The sequence below is a fragment of the Protopterus annectens genome, chromosome 2.part0 (assembly GCF_019279795.1).
Source record: "Protopterus annectens isolate FY-2018-M chromosome 2.part0, PAN1.0, whole genome shotgun sequence".
In the NCBI taxonomy this organism is placed as follows: Eukaryota; Metazoa; Chordata; order Ceratodontiformes; family Protopteridae; genus Protopterus; species Protopterus annectens.
This window is the reverse complement of record NC_056728.1, coordinates 970,779,400-970,797,407: the sequence shown is the minus strand read 5'-3', so window position 1 is coordinate 970,797,407 and position 18,008 is coordinate 970,779,400. Positions and strand designations below refer to the sequence as shown.

The 18,008-nt window shown below is 43.4% G+C and overlaps 1 protein-coding gene across 1 annotated transcript in view; it reads left to right on the top strand.

Annotated features, from left to right (window-relative positions):
* The window catches only part of LOC122792799 (extracellular matrix organizing protein FRAS1-like), a 4,352,848-nt gene that overhangs the window by 1,995,274 nt on the left and 2,339,566 nt on the right, over positions 1–18,008 (top strand). The window contains exon 32 of the mRNA XM_044060368.1: positions 2,572–2,691. Within this exon, the coding sequence (XP_043916303.1) occupies positions 2,572–2,691 (120 nt within the window). The remainder of the gene's footprint in view (positions 1–2,571; positions 2,692–18,008) is intronic.

Genomic DNA, 18,008 nt, shown 5'->3' with positions numbered 1-18,008 from the left:
ACTAGAACATATGGGCAGATGAATTGAGCAGGACCAGCTGCTAACACCATTAAGAAAACAGGACTCCGTGTCTCCCAGGATATGAGATAAATATGGGATCCCCCAATGTATCACTTTTTATCAAGTAAATAGTAAGGTTCAGCTCTAGATACCTCAGCAAGCAAACATGTGAACTCCTCCTTCACTTGGATATGTGTCCCATCTCACACTTCCTTCTGACCCTCAAAGTGCTACAAAATTTCAGAGCAACTGGTAGACATTACTCAGTGTACGCGAGGAGGGATCACTACATTTACTACAACATTGCACCCCTGACCCAGGGTGAAGGAGCACACATTTCTTAAGTGTCTCTGGCTTATTGCTTGTATGTTGTCACCTGTTACCTTTTAAGGACCAATTTTTGCAAAGAAACTGCATGTTATGGAAGAGGCTGGAAATATCAGCACCAATCTTATATTTCCAAATGTAAGGAGATCTTATTAAGTTGACAGTACCTTGCATGACTCTTCCTAGATGTACTGTATTGGGTCCTGTATTAGGATATACTTTTCAGCCATTGTTGTATGCCTCATCCTGGACCCTCCATTGTTATGTTATTCTCCTGAGGAGCAGTCTCTGAAGGGGTTTTGCCCTGAGGCACTATAAGAACATCTGCCTCTCCCCATGGGATCTTAATTATGTGGATGAAAAACATGAAATGCATATGAATCAGCCTCCTGAAAGGCAATCTGGTGCTCACCTTGGAAGTTTGTGTTCTTGGAGGTTATCACATAGATTTTTTTCTTTTTAACTGCAGCCTCCTGATATGTGTAAGGACCTCTGTGTAATGCTGCATAGAGGCATAGCCAGTGGTAGGCAAAGCCCTTTCTTTACACACAAGTTGGTCTTAGCCGGAACTCAGTAAAACTGCATAAAGTTGCCTGTCTTTTATCAAAACCCACAAGACAAGGGAGAAGGAATATTGAATTTTGTTGCATGTGCATATTCAAATCAGTGACTAGTAAGAATGAAGGCTACCAGGCAATCATATAAAGCCTACATGTTCGTTATCCTAGGCAAGCATGGTAGATCAGTTTCCAAGTTGTTGTGTTGTGTCTTTCGGCTTTTCTTGGTTAGGGGTCGCCACAGCGGAACTCCGGTCTGCTAATGATTGGCAGTAGATTTTTTACATGCCGAGTTGCTTGTCCTGATGCACAACCTTCAACGAAGGTACGCCCATTCACGCATGTCTCCACACAGAAGACGCTCTAGCTGAGAATCGAACAGGACAAAGTCTTACTGTGAGGCGACAATGCTACTGCAGCACCACCACCGCAGTTGTTATTTTAGTGGCTTATTGACCTCAGTACTTGTTATGAGAACAGTGGAAAGGATTTTGAAGATCCTGTGAGAATAAGCTCTAATATGGTGACAGCCACCACAGCAACATGTTTTAACAATGCATCTGTGAGGCAGACCTATGAAACTGACCACACCATTTTGAAACCTTTAAACTAGATGTTCAGTCCAAGAGAAGGGCAAGATTTTCCTGCGGCAATCCTACAAGGCATACTGTAATAACCACCACCCCATATAGGCTCTTAACTCCTTTAGTAATCTTCCCATGGATGAGTAATCATATTGCAATAGTAATTCTTACTATGTGTACAGTACAGTTTTGTAAACATGCTAGCAATGCATGCTTGAATAGTAAGATCAGCACTGTAGAATAGGAGCCTATCCTCCAGCTCCGGCATGTAATCGTAATGGTTCCTGTACACTTATTTGACTGAAAGGGTGGACTCTCAGTATCACCTGACCTCCTAGAGGTGTATGTTTCAAAGAGCTGGGGAAGGTGGGTACACTGTTTCTCCTATTATGTGTCTGGGAGCTGGGGAAAGGCAGGTATCACTGTTCCTCCTATAAGTGTATGTGGCTTAAAGGTGGGGTGCAATATCACTCAGTTTACCTCCTGTAAATATACATTGCTGAAAGCTGTGGGAAGAAAGGGTATCACCATACTTGCTAAAGTTGTATCTGACTGTGAGGTGGGGAAAGGTAGGCTGTCACCTTCTTTACTCTAAATGTAGGTTTATGTGTTTTCCAAAAAAAAAAAAAAAGAAAGAAGAAAAGAGGAGGGCAGTGGTAATTGCTGAGCATATTGATCTTGGGTTCCCACCTGCTGATTTGTTTTCCTCAGGAGGACTCATGGACAAGTGTGGCTTAGGTCCTCAAGGGCTTTACAAACTGAGAAGCAGGAACAGTGTGTGGCAAACATACTGATATCCTGTTGCAAAACAAAAGAGGTGAAAATGGCATGCTGTGCATTGGGTCACCATCCTGTGCTAATGGAGGAACCCAGGATAAAAGGGTAGATGTCTTCCTCAGGTCATTTCCCATGAATATGTAATTACATTGGAGCAGTGATTCTTATATGTGAATGTCTACTGTTATATTGAGTATACTTACAGATATTTATTTTTTTGCTTGTTCTAAGTATAATACATCTTTATATTATAGCAATTTACTTGTCAAATTGTTGTTTAAGTACAAGTGTTATGTAATATCACACTTACAATACCATCTTTGTAGGTGTCAAGTGCATCCAGCCCTGGTTTGCAGTCAGATGTCCATACAGTTCAGATTGGAATAATACCTGTTAAACAAGGGGCTCCTCAGCTTTCACCTGCTTCCTCCTCTCTTCAGATGTCGGTAAGAATGCAAACATGCCTGTGTCTGTTTCTTAATTTTCGAAGTGCAGAAGTATTAGAAGCTATGGATAGTGGTCTTGCTTTTATTGTAGGGGAGATATAAAAGTTGTTTGAGTTTGTCTTCTAGCTTGTATAATAGCTTCTGGGTTAAACTGTGCATCCTGAATGTAATGTATTATTACCTAGTCTTAGCTTGCAGAATGTTCATTTGAAAGGTGAATTACTTTGTGTTTTTCTTTATGCTCCTTTGGCACTTAGGCATGAGCCTGAGTGCCTGATCTTGCATGAAATGTCACCCTCCATTTACATCAGTCTTGCTCCTTACTGGAATACCTGGCTCTGCTCCTCATGGGTAAGTTCGCTGATATCTTAAAGTATTACTTTATAGCTTTTATAATTGTAAAGATCTAGAATCAAGGCTTCATTGGAAAGGATGGTCAGATAGATCAAAAATTGCCAATGTAGGGGAAAAAAACTTGGCTAGCCCGGGTGATCTGAGGTTGATTAATGGCTTGGGTGACTGACAGGAGTATAGATTTGCCCTTCGTGGGTGGGAGGAAGTGTTAGAGCTAGTTGCTCATTGCCACAATCACTGGGGGGGGGGGGGGGGGCTGTGATACAAATGTACAGTTGGGGGAAGATGTTAGGCTCACCAAGCCATCACTTGGTAGTAGGCTTCAGTGTGCTTATGCAAAGTCCTGCATTCAAATGGCACAGTAGCACAGTAATTAGCATTGTTGCATAATAACAATGTGTTATCTGGTTTGGTTCTGTGTTGGATTGCCTTTTGTCCAGAGTCTGTATTTCCTCCTTGTGTTTATGAAAATTTCTCTGAGTGCTCTGGTCTCTTCCTACTTTCCAAAAACATGCTGTAGACAGATTGGCAACTACTCAACTGTCCATAGATGTGGCACAGTGTGTGGGCCCAAATGTGTGGCACAGAAGAATGGCCTGACACTACTTCCACTCCTCCTCCTTGCCTGATATACTCTTTAGATGTCCGCTGATGTGTAGGCATCATCTGTGACTGGTTAGTGTGAATGGATGGATGAGAAAGTCGTTTTGACATATTTTTCTGCCTAAGAGTGGGGTTAAGCCATTACAAATGCCCCAGTTTCTATGATATCAGCCTGAACATAAAGCATCTCTTGTATGCCTGAATACAGCACCCTCCAGACAGCTCTTACCCTGATCCTGGGTGAATTTCTTGGTTGGTGGAATGAGTAGGCAGTCTCCATTTGGGGGAATGATTGATGGCTGGCAAGTATGGGGCAAATGATTACTCAGGAAAAAAGTCTCCCCATTGCTTCAGTAATCAGAGCTATGATGTATAATGATATCCTCATGCACACTTCTTTACACCACATGCAAGTGCAACTTTGAATTCTCCCACATCCATACACTCCTTCAGAGAGAGTGTAAGCGGTACAGTCACTCCGTTACAGTCCTCTTGATGAGATTAACATAGTCACTGCATTCTCATCCCAAAAAAAGATAGAACAAACGTACCTATTTCCATTCCTACTGTATGCCTCACCCGTCTTTACAAATCTTAACATAACCATCAAAAATAAACTAGAGACAGCTTATAATAAAATTGCAAAATTTGCTATAAATAGTCCCCCAAACACTCACTATTGCATTGCATTAAAAAGCCTTGACTGGCTAGAACTTAAAAAACACTTCAACTACCATCGAAGTACTTTGGCCCATAAACTAATAAACTCCCCAGAAATATGCCCAGCTCTAAGGGATACTACAACCCTATTCCACTAATCGAGCCCTACAATTAAACAGCAAAACTTGTCAGTCACAAAATCAAATAGTGCAGGAGACTCACTATACTCCAACCAAACAAATCTTCCCTGAAATAAGACATGTGGACAATATGGCATGTCTTCAAAACATTACTAAAGAAACACCTGATAAATTGTTTTTGCTTTTGCACAACCCCAGCCTACCCCACCACCACCAAGATGCTGAACCTGAAGTCCACCTTCAAAATTACACACTGTTTACTTAAGCTTTCTGTATCCAAGTCTTACCCATGCAACTTTATATCTCTGTCACTAAGAAATCTGACTGTATATTCTCCCACAATTGTCATTTAAACCCTCTACACCCTCAGGGAACACTTCCAGTGGGAATCAATGGATTTCCCTCAATCCAAGAAAAGACTAAGAGAGTTTCTGGACCTTCCCCAGCACAGGACTCTGGCCATCCCACCCGTTTTGGAGGTGGTAGATTATGTTTACCAAGAATCCAACCTTACCCCTGACACCCTTCCACCTGCCCCCAGAAAACCTGACAGGTACTACAGGGTATCTGATTCACATAAATTCCTCTACAAAAATCCTGTAGCAGATCCAGAAGTGATTACTCAGGGACCTAAGGGAGTTAAGGCTTCCTCTGCAAAGAATCCTACTCCCTCAGACAAAGAATTCCGGGCCCTAGACAGATGGGGTAAAAAAGTATTTACCTCTGCATTTATAACTATAAGGGCCCTCAACTGTCAGTTGCATATGTTAAAATATCAACAGCACTCTTTGGAACTTTTGAAACAGAAAATTTCTGCTTTACCAGATTTTCCCAATAATAGAGAGATAGCAGAATTACTGCACTCTTCATCTCAGGTGGCAAAGCACTCCTTGCACTGTGGATTTGATGCCCTAGAAGCTTCTAGCAGGGCAGCAGTGACTGGTTCTGTTATCAGAAGACCTGCATGGGTGAAGTAACAACCTGTCCTTGATCATGTCAAAGCTAAAGTCATGGATTCACCTGTTGGCAAAGACCACTTGTTCGGACAGAAAACTGAAGAGGTACTTAAAAATGGAAGACAAAGCAAAATCGATGCAGACTGTTAAAGATTTCCTTCTAGTACAACCAAATAGGTTCAGCAAAAATTTTCCCTCAAAACGCTGGTCCTTTCCTGCACCAAACACGGAGACACAAGGCAAAACCCCTATGGACAGACCCACCAGGGCTCAATCTCAGGGCCAGCAAAGAACTAAACAGTGGCCCACCACTAACACTAGAGCAGAGAGTTCAAAAACAACCCTGTATGCTAAAATCTCTCAATGACTACCTCCCCCATCTCTGCCTGCCTCCACCACACCAAAAGCTATGAGGAAGGCTATCTCTTTGCAGAGAAAATTGCAACTTTATAACAAAAGATCAGCGGGTCTTAAAAATAATTGCTCAGGGGTACAAATTTATTTTCTGAGAACTACCACCTCCAAGAGTGTACCCAGACATACCTCCAAACCAGTGGGCAGAATAACTACAAGTGCGCAGCCTAATAGCCCTAGGGGAAGTAGAACCTGTGCCTTCAAAACAAGTTGCAAAAGGATTTTATTCCAGACTATTCCTTATTCCCAGAAAAGAGGGAACTTGGCGTCCCAGCCTAGACCTATCCTTTCTCAATACTTTCCTGGTAATCCCAAAATTCAAAATGCTTACCTTACAACAGCTTCTACCAATGCTGCCAAACAAAGCTTGGATGGTCACTTTAGACCTAAAGGATGCTTACCTGCACATCCCAATAAGGGAATCATGCAGAAAATTCCTGCGCTTCAGAGCAGGATCATTACACTTTCAATTCTCTGCTTTTCCATTTGGCTTATCTACTGCTCCCAGGGTATTTACCAAATATCTAGCTCCTGCCATTGCCTTTTCTTGGGTGGCGAAAGCCAGGGTACCTTTTGGCTTGGCTTGTATAGGCCCTAGGGCCAATAGCCTAGTACCTACCTATGAACCTATGAGCAATGTACAGATTTACCCTTACCTGGACAACTGTCTTATCCAGGCAGACTGCAAAGAACTGCTCCTGCAGCACATCTCATTTGTAAAAACCCTACTTACCTTTCTGGGGTTCACTATCAATGAAAGGAAATCAAAATAGACACCTACCAGGAAAATCATATTTCTGGGAGCCTTACTGAACACAGAACAGCAAATGACCTTTCTCTCCCCATAAAAACAAAGTTTCTTACCAAAATACTTCACTACTCTGGCCTCCCAAACCCACTTTCTGCCAGGAAATTCCTGCAAGCTCTAGGGTACATAGCCTCATGCATCCTCCTGGTATCTCTGGCCAGACTGCACATGAGGAAAATTCAGTGGTACCTAAAGAACCTGTGGTGTCAACACACACATCCTCTGGACACTGCCCTGCCTGTGATCCCTTGCATATGATCAGAGTTCCTTTGGTGGGCCCAGGCCTGTGCTCTGAACAAGGGACTTCCATTCACCCTCCTTCCATCAGACCAGACCATAACTACAGATGTTTCAGACATAGACTGAGATGTACCCACCTAGAAGGCAGATGCGCCGAAGGTCTCTGAGACACTCAAATACTACCCTTGCACATCAGCCAAAAAAAATGATAGCAGTACGAAACTCTCTGGCATCCTTCAAACCCTACCTCAAACCAGGGGTTCTTCTCATAAAAACAGACAACACCACAGTTATGTGGTACATCAACAAACAAGGAGGGACTCAATCTTACCCCCTGTGCAGACTAGCCATGAACCTGTGGCTAGCAGCCACATCCATGAGACTACATCTTATAGCCCAATACCTACTGGGCATCAACAACACCCTAGCAGATCACTTAAGCAGAAACCTGCTGGATCCACATGAATGGCAAATCCACAGAGACATTTTTCTGCAAATTACCCACACATGGGGACCCCCCCCCCCCCGGTGGACCTCTTTGCCTCTCATTTAAATCACCAAGTACAGAAATTCTGCACCAGGGAGTACTATCATCTGGTCTGGAAGGTCGATGCCCTGACCTTCCCTTAGAATACCCTCTTTGTGTGTGCATTCCCACCTCTTCCTCTCATTCCAAAAGTACTAATCAAGATAAGGGAGGAAAAACCAAAATCAGTACTCATTACCTCAGATAGGCTGCGCAGTGGGTACCAATGCTGTCTGGGCCAATCTCTCCAGCCCCCCCCCAGCAGCTAGCTCTGATACCTCACCTGCTATCCCAGGGGGGGGGGGGAATGCTGCACCCAGACCTTCAGACACTCAAACTCCCAGCATGGCTTATTCTGCCATAACCAACAAGGAATCTGTGCTAAGCAAGCAAGCCCTTGACATCATCACAGAAGCCAGAAGGCCCAGGACCAGAAAATCTTGTGCTGAAAAATGGAAAATATTCTGCTCCTGCTGCCAGTCTAAGGGGGCAGAAATTCATCTACTCTCCATTCCTCTTATTCTAGATTATCTGGCTGAGCTTCTTAGTAAGGGTCTCTCCTTTTCCTCCAGAAAGATCCATGCCTCTGCCATCTCGGCACACTTTGATACAGAACAACCATTGTTCTCCCACCCTGTTATCAAGCAATTCCTTAGAAGAGCCTCTAATGTCAGGCCTCCCAGAAGACAGCCCACTCCAGCCTGTGATCTGAACTATGTTTTAGAAATGCTTACCCCCCCCCCCCCCCCCCAAGCCTGTAGCATCCTCAGAATTAAAGTACCTCTCTTGGAAGACTGCCTTTCTCCTGGGTATTACTTCAAGCAGGACAGTGTCAGAGCTTCAAGCTTTAATGGCCATTGAGTCGTTTATCATCGTCCATGCAGACAGGGTCTCCCTGAGAACCAACCCCTCCTTCATGCTAAAGGTGGTTTTGGATGTTACCCTCAACCAGGCCATCCACCTGCCCACCTTCTTCCCTAACCCTCAGAACAAGAGGGAAAGGATACTACATTCTTTGGATGTCCACAGGCAACTCAGATTTTATCTAGATCATACAAAAACATTCAGGAAAACTGACCAGCTCTTGGTCAGCTTTAAATCAGGGGCATGGGGGAAACCAATATCAAAACAGATGATTTCCAAATGGATAGCACACTGCATCCAATTTTGCTACTCCTTTTTTCCTTGCATGGAAAACCTAGGGCCATCAGAACCCATTCCACTAGGGCAACCTCTACTTCCACAGCGTTCCTTAGACAGGTACCTACCAAGGACATCCTAGAAGCTGCCACATGGACTTCAGTCCACACCTTCACCAAGCATTACCATCTGAATCTATTCTCAAAGGCTAGGGCTGGGTTTGCCTCTGCAATTCTGCAAGGCATGATCTGACAGTCTTAAGTTTCTATCTACCTTCCACCCTTCTCCTCAGCTTTGGGAATCTTCTCAATGGTGATGACTGCAGCAGTGAGAAACGAAGACCATAGTACAGTTGTGCACACTTACCATAAATGTAGATGTTTGAGTGTTCTCACTGCTGCAGTCATGCTTTCCCCCTAATCATTAAAATTGGGCTTCTTTGGTTGGGTAAGGCAAGAAAAACTGAGTAAATGGTGTCGTCTGCTCTCTTTTATAGCTCTGACAACCTGACGTCTCCCAGCAAGTGACAGTAGCCGACGCACAAAACCTTGACTCTAGTATTCGGACTGACTGAGGGCTACCACAGCATGGATAACCCAATGGTGATGACTGCAGCAGTGAGAACACTTGAATATCTACATTTATGGTAAGTGTACACAACTGCACTTTCCTCTTAAGTTCTACCTCCTGCTAAATCCCTTGCTGCCTTTGCTACCCTACTGCGGACCTTCAACTGAAAAGCACATGATATATTATATATCCACTGTCTGTGTAATTTCTCTGTAACCAGCAATGTCATGAAATAATGTATTTCCTTAAATTCATAGGCTACTGTATATTATATAATATGTTTCTAGATGTATTCAAATAATTATGTTTTCACACAATCTTAAAATATTTTACAAAATGTCATGTTTTGTCTTTAAATGCATAATATGTGGAGCTTTTCAACCCTGGCTTCCTTTGAAAATGAGATAAACCCGAGAAAGAATTTCCTGGTAAACAAAAAGACTAAAATAAATAAAGTCTCACTTTTCTGCTGATTAGGGCTTGTTTTTTAGCCCTGATTGCTAGTGACATAACCTAGTGTTCTGTCTGTAGGCCAGAGAACTGGCAGTACTTGGTATAAATGCACTGAATTCTGAACCAACCAAAAAGGAGATTATATAGTCCTGATAGTATCAGCGATTCCAAGTATTATTGGTCAGTGTTTGCATTGTTTGTATTTTAAAATGTATTTAAAATGATGCCATAAACCACAGTAAAGTAAAAAAAAAGTGAGAGAAGATTTAGTTAAGGGGTACTTCCAAGATGGCTACCAAGTGAACAGCAGGCTGCTTAGAGCTCTCCCGTTGTCAGAACTGAAACAGTTTTAAAACTGCTAGTAAAAGTTGTCAGATTGGGTAAAAATTGGTTACTTGTGGACAGTAATGTTGCCTGGATGCTTGCAAAGAAGAAATATGGAAACAGTAAGAAGAACATCCACCAGAAAAGGAGGAGGAAAAGCTCTGACTGGCAAGGAAAAGTGCAACACTGGAGGGACATATAAAGTAAACTGACCAAAGGCTTGGAAAAACAGAAGAAGCTTTAAAGTATCTAAGCTTAAAGTATTTAAGTATTTAATTATATAAGCTTCAAGTTGTTTTTAAATGTATCAGCCCAGACTTAGAAGTCCTGCTGCGTTCCTAAATCATGTGTGTTTGCCATGTTCATTAAAACCATGTACTTCCTGTTTGTTACAGCAAAAAGCTACTGGAAAACTCAATAACCGTTCCACAGATTACTACCTGCAAAACAAAATGGCGTACTTCCTTTTACAGCAAAAAGCTGTCAGTAAACTCATTAACTATTCAACGTATGTTGTAGTTTGAACACGTTGTGAGTCATAACTTACTACTGGACTTTTAAATCTACTTAAATGGAAGTGGTGTGCACATCTGTCAGGGTCGCTTTTGCAAGGTACCTCCCCTCCCAAGTAAACTAGACTCTTTAGCTGTTAATTACCTTTTTATTAACTGAAGGTGGTTCTGTCCTGTTCCATTCACCCTGTCTATGCTCAAGCTCACTCTGCTCTCTTATCCTACCCCAAAATCTCACCCACCCCAACTACATCTAAACTTATAGTTAACCACTAGACACATCCCTATATTAACTACCCAGTCATCTCTTTCCTTTACACACTCCCCTTACACTATCAAACCGTCACCACCTAAAACCCAACCCACACTACTGTTTGAAACTACAACACACAATCCACCCTATAGAATCTGCTACCTCTAATAACCACAACCCAGCCCATCCACACTAAAAGGTCTTCCACAGCAGAAACACTGCAATAATGATAGTCATCCAAACATTACTCCTCAGCCTACCTACTACCACATATCTCATTACTTCCTTTCTTACCCAGCATCTAATGTATATCTACTCTCCCACTAACACTATCTCCACCTCACACAGTATGACTCAAAAAATGATATCATCATACCTCTACAATTGCTCCAACTCTGAACTCTTCTTATTTAGATTCACTCACCCACTGCCTTCACCAGATTTACTCCGCAAATAATGCTAGAATAGTATCCAAATTCACACCCATTTCACTTCAAGACAAATCCACCTCCAACTAAATAGCAATGTACATCCAAACAAAGGCCCTTACCACCAACAAACACACCATCCACCAAGATGTGCATTACCTCACTGCATCACTAACCTTCCCCGTAATAACTCAAACATTATAATCATAAACTTGAATATAAGGATTATCTTAAATAAAATTTACAAATTCCATGCAGCCCTTTCCCTACACTCCCCAGATATAACTATCCTAACAGAAACTTGGCTAAAACCCCACATAAATGATAGTGAAACATTATCCCATGGATACAGTTTCTACAGACTTGACAGAACACACAAACATGGCAGTGGCTGCATTGCCATTGTGTATAAAAATACAGTCCAACTGGAACTTATTGAAAAGAACCCCCTAGGCCTCATGAACTCTGAAATACTTATCTCATACCTCAAAATAAACTCAAACAAACAAATTATTATTATAGCTATCTACATTCCCACAGGAAATAGTCCATCTGTTACTGAAAACCTTCTCTGCTGGACTTCTTCCAGCTGTAATCAGGGAAACATAATAATGGGAGATGCCATCATAGACTGGTCCTCCTGCACATCAGACAACTCCTCCAACTTCCTTAACCCTTATAACTTCAGTCAGGTAACTCCATCCTCAGCCAGAATCAATAAACTTAGCTACAAACAGTCAGTCTTAGACTGGACACTAACAAATAGGACCTTCCCTCTGTAGTCATACTGGTTATCTCCCTGACAGCCTAAGTGATCATCTGCTCACCTGTCTGATTAGGAGCTACATACACCCTCCAAAGGATATCATATACAAACTAGACCAGAACAAGAAAATGGTCTGCACAGAAATCTTTAAATCCATACTGAAACAATGTGACTGAACCCCACTAAAACATCTTGACCTAGACTCAGCCATACAGTACTTCAATAACAAATTCATAGATATTTTAAGCATTCTAACCCCTCTTCAGAAAATGTGTTGCATCTAAACATCTGCCATAGCTTACCAAGAGCATCATACAGCTTCTCAAGGAGAGGAGCAAAGCCTGGTCACAGTACCAAGAAGCCAAAAATAAAGCTTCTCTTCTAAACTACCAACAACTAAGAAATCTAGGCAAAAAGCAAATCAGGCTCAGTAAAAAGTTATACTATATTAATACCCAATAAATCACAAAAACAACCCACAAATATTTTTGAGAACAATAAAGCTTCCCCTTAATCCTGGTCCATCCACCTCAGCCACTCCCACCACCACTAGTACCACAGATAGTATTGCATCCCAAATTAACTCACACTTCATCACCTCCATTCTATCCCCTAGTAAATGACAGCAGTACTTCTCTATATGCCACCACTGGCTCAGAAGTAAACCTCAACTCTTTCTCACTCAAACCAGTTCAAATTAATGCCATCAAAAAACTTCTAGGTAAGATTAAGCCCACATCCCTCGCTGCTGACCAATTCCCAAATGAATTTCTCATTTTAGCAGCTATTCTTTTATCCTACCCTGTGTCTCTTTCCTAATTAGCTGTTCCATCTCAGAACAATATATCCCCAAGATGTCCTTCTATTCATCTGTTATAGTATTCTTTACATATGGGGGTTGCCTGCCCAGGCGACCTGATGTAAGCCAGTATACAAAAGACTTTTACTATTGTAAGGTACATGGTTTGTCACACACAGGCAGCTAACTATCAGATATAGACCATAAAGTCATGTACACACACAACCATCCTCAGAACGTTTTTGCTGCCAGTCAGATTGCCAGTTCTGGATATCGCTCTGCTGCCGAAATGTGTTTCTTCTAAAGATAAGTGCCACCTTTTGTAACTTTTGCTACTGTAACCTGTTCTCCCTTGAGTTAATGTCATCCAACAAAGGGAAGTGTGATTGTGGGAGACAGATTCTACACAAAGATAGTCACTGTCCATGTATTTTTTTGCTTTGGGCCCCAGTATGACCACAAAAAGTGTTCTGTCTGCCAGTCCTTCTTCCCCAAGACTCTTTGGAGAAGATTGTCCTCCCTTGCAATATGGTAAGAGAGCAGCTCTTGAAAATTCTTGCCAAAACCATGATGGAGGGGTCTTCTGGCCCAACAATTGAGCCTACCATGAAGTTGAAGGTCAAAAGGCCTAGGCCCAACACTTCAGCTGTGCCTGTCTCCACGGACAACTCCCAAGGAGCAAGATAGCCCAGAGATGCCTTCTTCTTCAGATCCGGATCCTCAGGCTAGGCCCATTTTGCAGGCCACCTTAGAACTGGATGCCAGTACGTCCAGAGAGGCCTCACAGACATCAGGTACAGATGACCAGGGGAACCGAGGCTCATTCTGTTGGGAGAGAAGTAGTTGATTTGGATTTACTTGAATGCAGGCATACATCCAAACCCCCTGATATTATATTGGCTGGACGTTCTTGCTAAGAAAAAGCAAAAAAGTAAATATCCACTCCCTCTTCAAGACTGTCAGAAAGGGTAACAAAACTTTGCAGGAGGACTGCTCAAGGCATTCATGGACTTGAGGCGTACTGCTGGGTTGCCTGCTCCTCCCTTCTCTTGGCCTACCTCATCCCAGAAAAGGGTCATACAACAACCTACTTCAGATGAAAAGTTTTCATTGGATGAGGACTGTGACTAACCTACTCCTCTCAGATTCCTTCACCATTAGACTATGCTTTCCTAAGGAAGACTCTAATAGGATGGACTCCCCCATGGAAGAAACCTCATGTGGGGAAACCCATTTAAAACTGAGGGACCATTTCAAGTGGGACACCACTCAAATGTCAGATGTCCAGAAGAGACTCTATGACCTCCTCCAAGTGGAAATCCCCAGCCCTTCAACTATCCCACCGGTTAATCCTGCCTTTCTCGATGGCTTTGCTTCCACATCCCTACACCCTGACTCTCAGCCTCCAGCCCCCCCCAAGAAGCCAGACAGATACTATAATTCCCTCAAGAGAGCAACTTCATCTTTAAGGTGCTTGTTGCTGGTCACTCAGTCATCTCTGTGGTGTCAGACAAAGCTTTGAGGTCCCTTCCTTCCACTTTTCTCCTTTTCTCTGAGAAAGACAGTAGGCAACTAGAGAGGATGGGGAAGAAAGTATACACTTCTGCTACCTTAGCCTTTGAACTACCAAATGTATATGACTGAGCATTCCCCGGAACTTACGTTACAACTATCTGTAATTGTTTTTGACATGCTTGATTCAGAAAGCAAGGCCTTGACCTCTTCCCTAATTGCTGCATCCTCCTGGATGGCCCATCACTCAATAAAATATAGCTATGATGCTGTTAAGGCTAACTCTAGGGTTGCTCAAGCCCTCCCTGAGGACATCAAGGTGAAACTCATGGATGCTTCCCTTGACAATTCTGCTTTATTTGGTAAGGCTTCGGCTGATCTCTTCAGATCACTTCAGGAAAAGAGCAAAGACTTAAAAGAATTCAAGCACATCCTGGTCTAACCAGCCCCCAAGTTCCACAGGAACTACCTTTGCAAACAGGTGTTCGTTGACAGGCAAATCCGGCCTTCCCAATCCAAGTCCTCCATGGGGAGCAAGAAACCTAATCACTTTTTGGCTCCCTCCTCTTCCCAAGCAACTAAGCAGCCGTTTCCTAAGAGAGCAGGTTCTTCCTGACTCTTCAGGACTCCCTTGCTCCACCCCTCTTTCCCTACACCTCTACCTATCCCTTCCAGCTTGGGAATCCATCACACAAGACACCTAGGTCTTGTACATCAGAAAACACGTTTATTTCATAGCATGGCACACCGTCCCTCCCTTCAGGGGTATCCGCAACCACCAGCGGAACAGGTACCCCTTTTCCCACAAGTATGGGCAGACCTGTTAGAACATGGAACCATACAACTAGTGCCCACACACCAAAAAAGAAAAGGCTTCTACTACTGCATGTTCCTAGTAGCCCGAATGGAAGGCCCCTGGAGATCCATACTAGATCTTTCCTTCCTTGACACCTTCCTAAAGGTGCCCTCTTTCAAAGTGCTCATCCTTCAGACCCTGATTAATCTGATCCTCCCACAGGCCTTTCTGGTGTCTATAGACATCAAAGACACCTATCTGCATATTCCATTGCATCCCAAGTTCAGGAAATTTCTTCATTTCTCTGTGGCATTCTGGCACTTTTGATTCGTGACCTTAGCTTTTCGTCTTTTACAACACCAAGAGTTTTCACAAACTGTTTAGCCCCCAGTAGTTGCATTCTTCAGACTCCAAGGCATTCACATTTTCCATTATCTGGACAACCTCCTGTTCCAGGCAAACACCCAGAGGAACTGCAAAGGAACCTCCACTCAGTCATTGTTATCCTACAACAACTAGTATTCACAATCAACTTTAAAAACTCTGCCCTCATTCCATCCCAAGATCATGTCTTTCGGGGGTGCATATTCCAGACAGACAGTATAATGGTGTCCCTTCCACCTCAAAAGGCAGTGGAGCTCTGCCAGACCTTTTTGGACTTCCTTCCCCTGCACCTCCTGCCAGCAAGGCAATTTCTCAGGAAACTTGGGTTGATGGCTTCCACTGTACTTATGCTGTCTCTGGCAAGATTTCATATGAGGAAGTTTCAGTAGTTCCTGGAGGTGGTGTGGACACAATAGGCTCACCCTTTGGAATTGCTAATCCCACTCCTACTTTGCTTAAAGAAGGACCTTCTGTGGTGGATACAACAGATGTCTCTCAACCCAGGACTTCCCATCCACCCACTGCCCCCAACTCAAGAGCTCTGTACACAGATGCTTTGGATATAGCCTGGGAGGCTGCATTGGTCCCCATACCGTGCTTGGACAATGGTTTCCCTCTCAGAAAAAGGATCACATAAAAGTAAAAGAGATGAAGACATAGATTCTAGGTTTTAGTCCTTTCAGTCCCTTCTCAACCCAGGCTGGTTGAGAATCTACGCAGACTACATGACTGTTCTCTCATATCTGAACAAGCCGGGGGGGGGGGTTGGTGGCAATGGATTAGCTTTACAGGTTTGGGAGCTAGCCCACCAACTTCAGATTTCTCTGCAGGTGGGCTTCATCCCCTCCAATCAGAACTCTGTGGCAGACGCACTGAGTAGATCCACAACCAGGCCCACAATTGGATGCTTCACAGGGATATGTTTCTGGACATAGTCCATCAATGGGCTATTCCTCAAATAGACCTGTTTGCCTCCCCTCTGAACAGACACCTTCCAAGATTTTATGTCAGGAATCCTCACCCTCTGGCTTGGAAGGTGGATTCCCTATCAATATCCTGGAAGGGGAAGTTTCTATATGCACTACCTCTCCTTCCACTCATTCCAAAAGTCATGCTGAAGATTCAGTAGAACAAACCAAAAATCTTGCTGGTGATTCCCTGTTGGCCAAGACTAGGCATTGGTTCCCCTTTTTCCGGCACCTAACCAAGGGCAATCATCACAAGTTACCTCACAGAGTGGACTTACACAATACAAGGGCTCCCTCATCCACCCATATGTAGCAACTCTACAACTGACCCTGTGGGTGACAGAGCCCTGATACCTTTTAGACACCTATTCTCAGAGGATGTTCTTCATGAACTGCAGAAGGCCAAAAAATCCAATACCAGGAAATCTTACCTTTCCAAATCTTACCTTTCCAAACAGAAAAGAGTTTCTATGTGTTGTCTTTCTCATAACCTGGGCCCACTAAGGGTGGCTCTCCTCCTGCTTTTTTCATACCTGTGTGAGTTGCTCATTTCTGGCCTAGCTTATTCTGCTGCAAAAGTGCATCTGTCAGCTGTTTCCGCATGTCTGTCCCCCCTCCCCCCCAGCTTTGAGATTTGAGACCAAACAGTTTCTCAAAGGCATCCTCCACATTAGATGTCCCAGGAGGCTTGTACCCTCCCTGGGTCTTAAACATTTTGCTAGAGAAACTGACCCTTGCATCTTTCAAGCCAGCTTCCTCTAGCTCTTTAAAACACTGCACCTGGAAAACTGTTGCTATCCCTAACTTCTGTCAGAAGGGTCTCTGAGCTCCAGGCCCTGATGGCTTCTACCCTTTTCTGATTTTCCACAAAGACAGGGTCTCCCTTCACATCAACCCCACCATTATGCCCAAAGTGTTTGAGTTGACCATAAACCAGGCTATCCACCTACTAGCCTTTTTCCCTTCTCCGTAAAACACTAGTGAGAAGATTTTGCAAATGCTTGATGTGCACAGACAACTCAGATTTTGTCTCCATAAAATTAAATGCATTAGGAAATCAGGTCAGCTATTTATATCATTCCATCCCAGGGCTCTGGGACTACCCGTGTCCAAACAAACAATTTCTACCTGACTTTCCAAAACCATTACCTTCTGCTATGCTTACCATGGGAAAACCCTTCCCTGGCCTGTCAAAGCTCACTCCACCAGCGCATTGGCCTCCTTTGGTGCTTTCCTCAAGGGTCTAGACACCAATTCTATCATAGAGGTGGCTACCTGCACCTCTCTCCAAACCTCTGCCAAACATTACAAGCTGAATTCCATCTCCAGATCCAGGACTGGATTTGATGGAGCCATTCTTCATGGCTTTCTGGAAAATTCATCAACTAGCTCCACCTCCCTCTCCGCATGAGCTTTGGTATTCACCCTCATTTAAGAACACTGCAACAGATGAACAGAAGGACATAGAGTAATTGTGTAAGAACTTTCCATAATGATAGATGTCCTTCTTTTCTCTGTTGCAGTATTCTGTCCCACCCACCTTCCCCACTTCTTGGGATTCTTGGATATACTGACTCTCTATTCCTTGGACTGTTTCTTCTCCTGGGGCTTCAGTTTTGTGGACGGTGCATACATACGTCAGTTAATGACCTACGTCTGATAGCTGCCAATGTGAGATGTACCACGCACCTTACAGTAGTAAAAGACTTGG